We start from the raw sequence: 11,670 nt of genomic DNA, 5'->3' as shown, positions 1-11,670 counted from the left end.
CTACAGGCCAGAGGTTCTGTGGGACCGAGCCATGGATGGGACTCCTGCCCACGTGCAGAGGGGTGACACCAGCTCCTCAGGGTCCCGCCCACCCGCACCACAAAGGACACTTACCGTAGTATCTCCAGCTCATCACGCAAAACCATCACACAAGCTAGCCATCTCTCATTCAGAAGAAAGTCACGATGTACAAAACTTCCAAGAGCATTTTTCTTAGAGAACACAAGAGCATGGGAACAAAGCAAGTAAAGCAGGACGAACCCCAGCTTTGCTGTCCCTGGTTGGATCTGATCACCCCACACACCTCCAGTGTCCGCAGGAGAAAACCAGCCCCTTCTGCCAGTGTCTGATGCATCGGTCCGAGGACAAGTTCTTCCTGACAAGGGCTAGAGATGATTGCGAGGTCTGTCCCCGAGGAGGCCCCCAGCCTGGGGGGCTGCCGACCCCATGCAGCCAAACATCTCCTGGGAGGCGTAGGTCATGTACACGAAGCCGTCCTCGTCCTTGTAGTCCCTGTAGATCTCCGCCATGGTCACGCTCGTGCTGACCAGGCTCTTGTTGTTCACCAGTAGGTAAAAGGCCTCGGTGGCCCTCAGCACCATGCGGCTCCTGGGACGGGGAGGGGGGTGGTGAGGGGCCGGCCTGGGAGGCAGCCCAGGAATCTGCAGGGCCGTGGTGCTTGAGGAGCCTGGACTGCTCCCTCCTCCTTCCCTGGACACTTAGGAACCTCAGGGCCTCCGAGTTAACTAGGAGACCCCGTTGTTAACTAGCAGTTGTACCAACACAAAAACGCTAAGCAAATAAGCCCCGGAGGAGAGGACATCAGAATACTCTTAACTCATTAAAACAAAATAAAAAGATGAACATGCATTCCTAGAGAATTTGCAGAGAAAACAGTCTGTAGCAGCTACACAACTTCCAACAGGACTTTCCAACCCTGTGAAGACATACCCACCGGGTATGCTTTACAACTAAATTATTTTTTATTGAATCCATACATCAGGTGACTCCCCTTAACCCTCTTAAGCTTTCAAATTGCTGCCTTTCCTTGGCGGTGTCTGTGCCCGAACCCAAGGAAGGAGCGTGTTTGGGAGATGGCTTCCTTGTCTCTCCTCTCAGTGTTCTCAGCAGGGAGCTTTTGCTTTTCTGAAGAGGTCCCCACCCCCGGGGTGCGCACACACTCGGAAAAGGTGCTGGTCCCTCTGCTGGGGACGGACAGACGAGGTTTCAGGCAGGATCTTCTGCACTAGTTTTAGAGCTAAGACTACTTTCAGAAATTCTTAGAAATGTTGGCAGCTTTTGCTCTCTTTTGATTTGCTGTCTGAGGGGTTCTCCTCACTGGTTTAAAATAGAATACTGCTAACAGTGGGTGCTACAGAATCTAAAAGATGAGTCACACAAAAAAGTTCTCTTCCCTTTCTTCCCCTGGAATGCTCCCCATTCCCTCCCCTCAAAAAAAACAAACAAACAAACAAAGAAAAACCACCAAAGAAAATAGAAGCCCAGGTACACACAGCACACCTTCCTCCCCCACCTGCTCGTGTCACCTACCGGATGATGCTCAGGAACTGGGTCATGGTCAGCTCCTGCGGGACCAGGAACTTGGTTTTGTCCAGCAGAGGCAGGAACTTCTCCCGGGGGTAGCGCTCCACTATCACCTGTCAAGAGTTCCGACCCTTAATAATGGGACCCAGAGTTCTGTCTTAGGAACTTGGAATAGAGAGAGGCAGGTTATTGGCTGGGTTTTTTTTTTTTTTTTCTTTTTGTCCCCCATACAACAGGATCCCAGGCACCCCCTAAGGAAGTATAGTGGAGTCTTACCGGGATCTTGTTTGGGAACTTTGCCCGGATTCCAGCAACTTCCTCCTGTCTGGTTGCTGCGAATATTGCAAGCCCAAAAGAACAAACAGACAATAAGACAAGGCTCTAGCCTCTCCTCTCTCTCAAGCCACCCAGAAAGCTACCCCAAGGACTTTACCTAAGCTCTTCCTCTGCTTGAAAGTTCTGAGACTTGGGATTTTCTGTGGAGGCGGCATTTTACTCAACAGCTGTGTCTGTGTCTGTCTTAAAAATGCAAAAAAAAAAAAAAAAAAAAAAAAAAATCCCACAACCAGGACCTAACTCATTCCACCAGCTGCTTCAAACTGCCTGCAGGAGCCTAAAGGAGGCCCTTATGTAGGGCTGAGTGACATCAGGCCTCTCCCAACCCTCCCTTCTCCCCCCACCCCCTCCCTGGGCAGCGGGAGGTCAGTGTGAGGATGGAAATGGAATAGCCACCTGCTCGTTGGTCAGAGAGAGTCACTCTGCTCATGAACAGTTCAAGATTGTTTTTGCTAAAGAAACCAGGGTTCGTAATGAAATCATTGGCTATGTAACAGAGGGAAGGGCCTGAGGAAAAAATCATAAAGATTTTCTGTCTCTTTAAAACTTAACCCCACTCTTATTGGGACCTGTAGCCTGCCCTTAAGCCCTTTGTTAAAAGAGATGACTCCCAGGTGATGCCAGCCCCCCAGGTGGGCGGCTGGCAGAGTTCACGGGGCTTAGTCTTTGGCAGAGATAAGATGATTAGAGTAATTAACCACAATAGCCCAGAACTGAGGGTCCGTCCCTTTGAAAGTTCTGTATTTTTACCTGTGTGCAGGGAATTTGGATTTTGAGATGAGAAGTTCTGCCATTTTTTCCTCCTTTGCCGGCAAAGTGATAAAAAAAAAGTCTGTTTCCTCATCCCCAGAACACTCGTTCTCATTCTTCTGATGTGGCCTCCAGGACAAGGGCCGAGTTTTTGGTAACAGCTATGCACTCCAACAGCCTAGATCCGGGCCAAGGATTTTGGAGACGTAAAAACTGCCTGTGCTAAGGACGTTGTTTTACTTCTGCAACAAACCATCGAGAGGGAAGCCCAAGATGGATCCACTTCACCCTGGAATGTGCCGTATAATTCTCACAACAGGCCTTGCCATTTTTCACAGCAAGAAACCTATACTCAGAAAGGTTAAGTGATTTCGCCCAGGGTCACACAGCTAGTAAAAGAGACAGGTGGGATTAAAACCCAGAGGTGTTGCAAGGTAGTGCAGGCACTACACTCCAGTATGTGCTAGAAACAGGCAAGACAGCCCTACTAGTTCCCAGGGTCCACGAGTGGCTTCCAAGTGCTTCTGCCCACCCAGGTCGCCCTCCAGACTCTGAGTAAACAGAAGGTTTAAGTTTCTGCATTGTTAACAGTACATACCATGGTTTCCCAGCAGTCGTTTAACGGTGAAGAGTCTTGGAATGAATAAAGAATGATATGGAAGAAGGAGATAGTGTGTTCTCCCCATTTTCTGGCTGAATTGAAGGGTTTGGATCTCAAAGCTTTAGGTCGATGATCAGAGATGGACAGCAGGTGATTAAACGATGGTTCACTGAAGAGAGAAGTGGCCACATCCTCTCTGTGAAACAAGTGGGCGTGCCCTCAGGTGTGATGGATGGTAAGGAGCAGGTGTGCCGTGCTCTGTGGTCCGGAGCCTTTCCAATCTGCAATCTCATTTAAATCTACCCAGTTGCCTTGTGGGTGGGAAGGGAAGGTGAGAAGGGCAGGTGGGATGTTTACTTTGCAGAGATCAAGGACACTCAGCCAGAATGCACTGAGTGGGGACTCAACCCAGACTGTCCCAGTCCCAGGGGTAGGGCCAGACTCCAAGACCAAGCAAACCGGGTTCCAGGCCTGACCCTCCTACTTATTCACTTTAATTTCTGATCTTGGATAAATGACTTCACTTTACTAAGTATGAGGCTTTTATTTTTTTTTTAGAGGGCTTCTTGAAGGAAACTAAGTATGGTTTTTAATGATTCTGCTAATCCATAACTCAGAGTGGTTCCGTGCGACTTAAATGAACTGGTTTATGTAAAGCAGGTAGCATACTGCTTGCCACCAGATCCGGTCCTCATATACTCATTTCCCCCACGTCCCCCAAGCCATGCCTCTGCGAAGTCCCCACAATCCCGGGAAACATTACTTGCATTCAGGTGTGGAGACTGAAGGCAGAGGCAGAAGGAAATAGCACTCAGCTGGGGCCAGGAGAAAATAAATTCCAGCTTCAGCTTAGGTCAATCATTTCAAGGGCTTTGAGATGTTTCCCACCTGCCTTGCGTTTGACTTTCTGAGCTGGGGTGTGGGGATTACTAGACCAGGCCGGCTACCGCTCAGGATATAATGGAGATGAGGGGTTACAGAATAAAGCACTTGAAGAGAAATGAAATGTAGCAATACTCACAGAATGCATCATCATTCAGGCACAGGAACGAGCAGACTGTTTTTTCTTTTGTTGAAAGGTGTTTCTTGAGGGGAACAGGGTGTCTGGGGTGCTGTGTGACTCCATCACGCTCCTGGCGGTGGGGACCTTTTGGCTAGGAGGTGACCAAAGCCACACAATACTGATGCCATATGGATCGTGAGGAGGAGAGTAGGAACAGCTCTGTGCAAAATGGCTGGAATAAGAGTGCCCTCGCTTAACCCAGAGCCCCAGCTACTGACATTGTAACAAACAAAAAAGTGACTCTGCTCACGATGTAGATCAAACACGCAGAGTAAGAAATATCACGCTTCGCAGAGCTTTCCCTGTCCTGCAGACAAAGCATGTCAAGTGAGAGCTGGCTGAGGTCATTTGATTTCCATTGACCCACACTCTCACTGCCCCCGGTCCCACCTCTGTCTTCTCAGACCCAAGCAAGTCCAAGAACCAGAAAGAGCAAGCTGCAAAGATCAGAAACGGCAGAGAGGGGAACGCTTGAGACAGGGATTAGGGAGGAGGTATTTATTCCTTTCTGCTACCAACATGCTCAAACCTCCCTTTTCTTAAAATAACAACTAGTTAACCCTCCCTTGACTGTACTAGGCGTTTAACTGTCATGGAAAGAACTTTGGAAACAGACTTGGGTTCTAACTCTTGCTTGCCATGAACTTCTTTGAAACTCATTATTCACTAGCAGGATGGATATGGTTTTACGCATCTCACGGAGTCGTGAGAGGATTAAACGTGGACATCTATGTGATGCGCACACACACAGATGGGATGACTCGGCTGGGAGCTCTCACACCACTCACGCCCGCGTAGCTCGGAGCCCAGCCCACTCCGCTCACACCTCCTGGAACCTCTGAAAAGGGTTGTCCCAGCTCACTCTTTCCGCTTAGCTCCCCGCCTCTCCATGCCTTCAACTCCTGCAACCTGGAGTCTGTCCCAGCACTCCTGCGATGCTCCCGGGAGGTCGGCAGTAATACACACAAGCACCTCTTTTTAGTCCTTATCTTATATGATCTTTGATCCTTCAACATTTGTGATTGACCATCTTCTGCAAACTTTCTTTTGGATTCCAGGACGCCGCATTCTTCAGCTTCTTCCCACTTCCCCTGACCTTCCTTCTTAACCCGAGTGCCTCTTGCTCGTTCACAGAGCCACTGCTCTTAGGGCCCCCAAGACAACCCAGTTTCAAAATTGACATCCGACACGTGCAATGAAGACATGTCCTCACTCTTCTGAAATGTGCGCAGAAACCTTCACAAAGCTCCTCTGCATTTTTCTCCCCAGCGTGCAATCTTGCATAAAAGCTGCAGACTTGATATGCAAACGGAGTTGGAGATGAGGATCTTAAAGGATCATCATTTCTTCCAGCCCGATCGCTGCCCCAGCCCTTGCTAGGTCCAGATTTCAGCGCTGCGAGCGCCTCTCCTCCTGCCTCTTGATGGTGGCACCGTCCCGGTTTCACCCCGATCCTCCTCTTGCTCTCTGTGCTCTCCTCCATTCCCGGGGAGTTGCCTCAGGTGACTCGGTTTTTGCAATGGGATTAAAAATAGGCCTGCCTCTTGGCGAGTGTGGGTGTTTGGGGCTGAGAGAGTGACTCACATAGATCAGTTTTGCTCCCCGTGGCTGCTGTCATTCATTCTTCCTGGCTACAAGCTCTGATTTCAGTGGGGAACAAGTCTGGAAAGTTCTAACGATGTGGAAGTGAAGTGTGTGCATCTAAAATAAGAGCAGCTGCCGCTGAGGGCTGAGCAGAAGGAAGACTTCTTCAATGTGTCCGTTCCATGGAGGAAAGGGGATCTCAAGGCCACCGCGGGACGTTGCCTGACCATTAAACCTTCCCTGGTCCTTGTGGCTTCTCAGAGTGGGGGAGATGTGAGACGCAGAGGGGGATCCTGCTATTACAGAGAGGCCCGGACACCTCCCGGCCTAGATGAGACTCTCAGGGTGGGAAGCATAATGCTCACAAATTCAAGGTCGAAAGCTGAAACTCTGGCTGGGTGTGGTGGCTCACGCCTGTAATCCTAGCGCTTTGTGAGGCTGAGGTGGGAGGATCATTTGAGCCCAGGAGTTCGAGGCCAGCCTGGGCAACACAGCACATGATAGCTATTAAGTGACTGCAGGTGAGACCTTTGCTGTCTGTGCATCCCCACTCGCTAGCACAGAGCCTGCAACATAGTACGTGATCTGTAAAAGTTAAATAGATTTATCTGCATGCAAATTACTGAGGACGAAAATTACCCAGCTACAGAGTAGTACTGGCTGAAGCCCTGCAGCCAAGAAAGGCAAATTCAGATCCAGGATACATGTTGTTTACACTCAAAATGAATTGCAGCCCCTTCCCGGGGCGAAATGAGGCCAGCGTTGCCTACTTGCCACTGTACTTGCCACTGAGTGGTCTCCTTGAGGACTGTGTTCTATCAGGGCCTCAGCATCCATCTCTGTTGCGGAGCGATTGGACATCTGGCAACAGTGCGGTGCCAGCCAGATCAGAGCTGGTGACCCAGGGTCCACACTGCTGAACCCACCCATAACCTCCATCCCCGCCGCCGTGCATACGCGTTCATGTACTCATTGTTCCAGTCTTGGGAGAAGTAGGCGATCAGCTAGCCAGATCATTCTTTTGGGTTCTTTAGTGTCTCCTCTGTGTGAATGTTCTCTGGGGACATTAACACGGGATACACAGATCTTCACACTTCATGTCTACACTCGTAGATCTCCACTCATGTCCCTTTCCCGGACTCTTTGGTCCCCTAGTTTCAAGATTCTCTTCTTTCAGCCCAGGACCACTCAGCCAAGACATTTGCGACTGCCCATGAGTCTGTGTTTACCCAAGCGAGTGACTGTGTGTGCCGTCCAGAACTCTGCCCCGTGGGAGGACTTCCCTCGCCACTGTCTTTCAGGGCCACCTCGAGTGGGGCCACCATGCGGCCACAGCCCATTCTTGGCTGGCACCACATCCTAAGCTTGCCCCTTTGTGGATTAAGTTCAGCCCTTTTCTTTCTCTGTCGGCTGATCACAAGGGACCCTTCCCTGCAGTAGCCGTCAGTGAACAAAGGAAGAGACACGGGTGCGACAGTGGTGGGTGACATGGGTGTCTGGGCCACCTGATCATGCAGTCTGCCCTTGGCTTTGCACGTGTCCGATCCTACAAGTACCACTTGCATTTTGTGATGTTCTGCCGCTGCTAATGACTTCATGGGTCTGACAAAATCTGGCTCACGATGGCCAGTTCTGGCCACATTGCCGCTTCATGGCCCACGGTCAGCTAATTTCTGAAAGATGAATCATTCTCTGCTGCAAATGTCATGCGTTTGCTTCTGAATCCTAGGCATCTACGTTGTGATTCTTTGATTGAGGTTTGCCATAAACCCAACATGGCATCTTTTTCCATCACAGATACTTCTTCTTTTTTTTTTTTTTGTTGAGACAGAGTCTCACTTTGTTGCCCAGGCTAGAGTGAGTGCCGTGGCGTCAGCTTAGCTCACAGCAACCTCAGACTCCTCGGCTTAAGCAATCCTACTTCCTCAGCCTCCCGAGTAGCTGGGACTACAGGCATGCGCCACCATGCCCGGCTAATTTTTTCTATATAGATTTTTAGTTGTCCATATAATGTCTTTCTATTTTTAGTAGAGACAGGGTCTCGCTCAGGCTGGTCTTGAACTCCTGACCTTGAGCGATCCACCCGCCTCGGCCTCCCAGAGTGCTAGGATTACAGGCGTGAGCCATCGCGCCCGGCCCACAGATACTTCTTTATTTTATTTTTATTTTATTTATTTATTTTTGAGACAGAGTCTCACTCTGTTGCCCAGGCTAGAGTGCCGTGGCGTCAGCCTAGCTCACAGCAACCTCAAACTCCTGGGCTCAAGGGATCCTCCTGCCTCAGCCTCCTGGGTAGCTGGGACTACAGGCATGCGCCACCATGCCTGGCTAATTTTTTCTATTTTTAGTTGTTTGGCTAATTTCTTTCTATTTTTAGTAGAGGCGGGGTCTCGCTCTTGCTCAGGCTGGTCTCGAACTCCTGACCTCAAGCAATCCTCCCGCCTCGGCCTCCCAGAGGGCTAGGATTACAGGCGTGAGCCACCGCGCCCGGCCTTCATCACAGATACTTCTATACCATAGGGTCTGCCTAGTAATAGGGCCCAGGTGGCAGGGCTGCTTGTGACAGAACTCTTCCTTATTGTGGGCCTAACTTAAAGCTGGCAACTTTTTGTGTCTTCCAGAATATGGGTTGAAGCAGTCATCTCAAATGTGGCTGTCTTTAGCACCCAAAGAAGCCAATTAGGCATTGCATTTTCCTTCTTTGTGGTGGGAGGTGTGATATGCAATATATATATATTTTTTACTTTGAAGAGGATGTCCTTGCATGTTCAGGCCACTGAACCCCTAAAGCTTCACTGAGTTTGCAGGCCCCTGAGTCATTGCAAGATTTCTGTCCCCTCTCTACGGTGCATGTGTCTTAGTAAGCTTTCCAATGGGCTTGTCACTTTTTGCTCATTTGATTGGCTCAACGTGACATCATTAGTAGAGTGCACTGATGCCACGCTATTTGGGATGTTCAGACAATCTATTTCTCTTTGGACTATAATGCGACAGAGGATGGGAGAATTAACATAGCCTTGGAGCAAGTCCATTAATTTATATAATTATCTGTCCAGAATAAATGCAAACTGTTTTTAGAGCTTTTTGAAAGGGACGAAAAAGAATACATTTGCAAGATAAAGGGCCAGATGTCATGCATCTGAGGCTGTGTTACTATCTCCAGCAGATCCTACATCTGGCAGAAGCAGCTGCAACTGGGACTACAACTTGGTCGAGCTTCCAAGAGCCACCCTGGCATCATATTAGCAGCAGCGTCTTCTAAATTCCTTGCCAGGATACAAAATCCATCTACTGGGAAAATGCTCTTATATCAAAAACTTCTCCCTTATCTAACTTTATGTTCCAGGCCTTCTCACTGTACCCATGCCTCCCATCTAGCACATTCAGAATCCGGATCCATATGTTCTCTCTTGGGGCCTGAGGGTGCATGTTGGCCCCCTTCTGTAGCTCCTCTGAGAGGAGGACAGGCCCCCTCTCTTCTACTGGCCATTATGCTAATGACCAGATTTAGATCACAATTCACCCAGCTGGGATATGTCATAACCTAAACCCAATGATTAGCAGAATGGCCAGCAGGAGAAGCGAGGCATGTCCTGAGCAGGGACACATGTTATCTTGTAAGGCAAACACGTTTGCATGAACTTCAGTCAAGGTGGAAGTGCCAACTTTTACCTGGGAAGAACAGATCAGATCTTTCAAGGGGCTCAAGATTTTCAAGTGCATTGATCCAAATGTATCCATCCCAAATTGTAGGTTCCAATACTTCCCAACCAGGGCCCTGACCTTGACATAGCAAACATGCCTAGATTGAGAGCCCAACCTTCTCTGGAGTTCTATTACTCCTAGAATTACAATCTGGCCCCAATCCTTAGCTTTTTCTGTCCTAGAACCACAGGAGATGAGAGTCTCTGCCAAGGAGGCCCTCTGGGTTTCATACTCAGCTTTTAATTGGTGATTAATCATTTTCAGGCTTTCATGGACTTTCTGGAAAGCATCAGTAGCCCCAAGCAATAGCTGTGCAATTCTATAATCCCTATAATTACCCTTTCCTCTATATTTCTCAAGCCGCTAGTGACTTCCTTCCAGCACTTACCACTCAGTTCACCAATACCCCACAGCTGGGGGGATCAGCGCTTCAGTCCTGGACAAGGCATCTGGGCGCCCCATTGGAACCATGATGGGTTTGTTGCCCAATTAGTGCCGCAACTCAATACGCTCAATACCAGTTGCAGCAGAGGAAGGTTTAATCCTAAGGCCCCCGAACAAGGAGATGGAAGGAAACCTCAAATCCACCTCTGCGAGGAGTTTGGGGCTAAGGATTTTAAGGGGTCTGGCGTGGGCTGAAGTGTGGAGGTCGTTGACGGGGTGCAGGGGGAAGTCACGGAACGGAGATGGAGAAAGTGCCTTCTCATGCTGACTCGTTTGCTCTGTGGGGTCTTCCAGCTGTTTGGCGTCAGCCGGAATTAGGATCTGAAAAACATCTTGAGCAATTCTTAAAAGCCTCATGATTCTAACATCAGAACTCCTATCTATAGGAAAATGGGAACGCATATCATCAGGATCTAGTGCTCTGTGCCTTTCTTTTTCTTGAGACAGAGTCTCACTCTGTTGCCTGGGCTAGAGTGCCATGGTGTCAGCCTAGATCACAGCAACCTCCAACTCCGGGGCTCAAGCGATCCTCCTGCCTCAGCCTCCCGAGTAGCTGGGACTACAGGCATGCACCACCACGCCCGGCTAAATTTTTCTGTATATATTTTTAGTTTTTCCATATAATTTCTTTCTATTTTTAGTAGAGATGGGGGTCTCGCTCTTGCGCAGGCTGGTCTCGAACTCCTGACCTCGAGCGATCCTCCCGCCTCGGCCTCCCAGAGCGCTAGGATTACAGGCGTGAGCCACCGTGCCCGGCCTACATGCCTTTCAGTTACAAGGAAGTGGGCCAAAGTGCAGCCTGATAAATGCTTAATTATAACTACATTTCTGTCTAGAGGCTGCCATGTAATTCTTGTTAACCCTGTGAGGACGGTTTCACTAACTCAGCATCCACCAGTCTTCATCGTCATTGTCTTCATTCGTTAAATTATGTCGCGTACAAGGCATTGCCTGGGGGTGGGAGCTAACACTGATGAAGCCCATAGACATGTTAGGTACTGGGAAAATTAAGCCACTTTCTTATTTAATCCTTGGGGGGGGGGGGGGGGTGGCAGAAATAAAAGACGCCTGAAGCTCAGTGAGTTGATGTAATTTGCTCAGGATCCTTCAGGTGGTGCTATTTGAGCCTATGACTATGGGCCACCAAAAGCCATTGTGATACAGTGCTTTCCATTCTAGAGTTTTAGAAGCCAGTTTATAATCCTAGCACTCTGGGAGGCCGAGGTGGGAGGATTGTTTGAGCTCAGGAGTTCAAGACCAGCCTGAGCAAGAGAGAGACCCCCGTCTCTACTAAAAATAGAAAGAAATTATATGGACAGCTAAAATATATATATAGAAAAAATTAGCCGGGCGTGGTGGCGCATGCCTGTAGTCCCAGCTACTCAGGAGGCTGAGGCAGGAGGATCGCTTGAGCCCAGGAGTTTGAGGTTGCTGTGAGCTAGGCTGACACCACGGCACTGTAGCCTGGGCAACAGAGTGAGACTGTCTCAAAAAAAAAAAAAAAAAAAAAAAAAAGCTAACTTAAAATAGAACCATCGTTGTCATAGGGAAAACACTTCCTGAAACATTGCCGTAGCAGCTTGAGGGTTAGGGCTGTGCATGCACAGAACTTCTGTCCCTTATGCTGCAGGGATCCCCAAGC

General features: G+C 49.1%; 1 protein-coding gene across 1 annotated transcript; it reads right to left on the bottom strand.

Moving 5' to 3' along the window:
• Positions 1–386: 386 nt before the first annotated feature.
• On the bottom strand, positions 387–2,036 carry MAP1LC3C (microtubule associated protein 1 light chain 3 gamma). The gene is made up of 4 exons (XM_069484481.1): positions 1,979–2,036; positions 1,822–1,877; positions 1,552–1,658; positions 387–609 (listed from the first exon to the last, which is right to left on the bottom strand). The coding sequence occupies exons 1-4, from the start codon at positions 2,034–2,036 to the stop codon at positions 387–389; spliced, it is 444 nt and encodes a 147-aa protein (XP_069340582.1).
• Positions 2,037–11,670: the final 9,634 nt, after the last annotated feature.

This window comes from Eulemur rufifrons, chromosome 11 (genome assembly GCF_041146395.1).
Source record: "Eulemur rufifrons isolate Redbay chromosome 11, OSU_ERuf_1, whole genome shotgun sequence".
In the NCBI taxonomy this organism is placed as follows: domain Eukaryota; kingdom Metazoa; phylum Chordata; class Mammalia; order Primates; family Lemuridae; genus Eulemur; species Eulemur rufifrons.
Note: the sequence above shows the minus strand (reverse complement) of the source record. Positions and strands in the feature narration are given on the sequence as shown.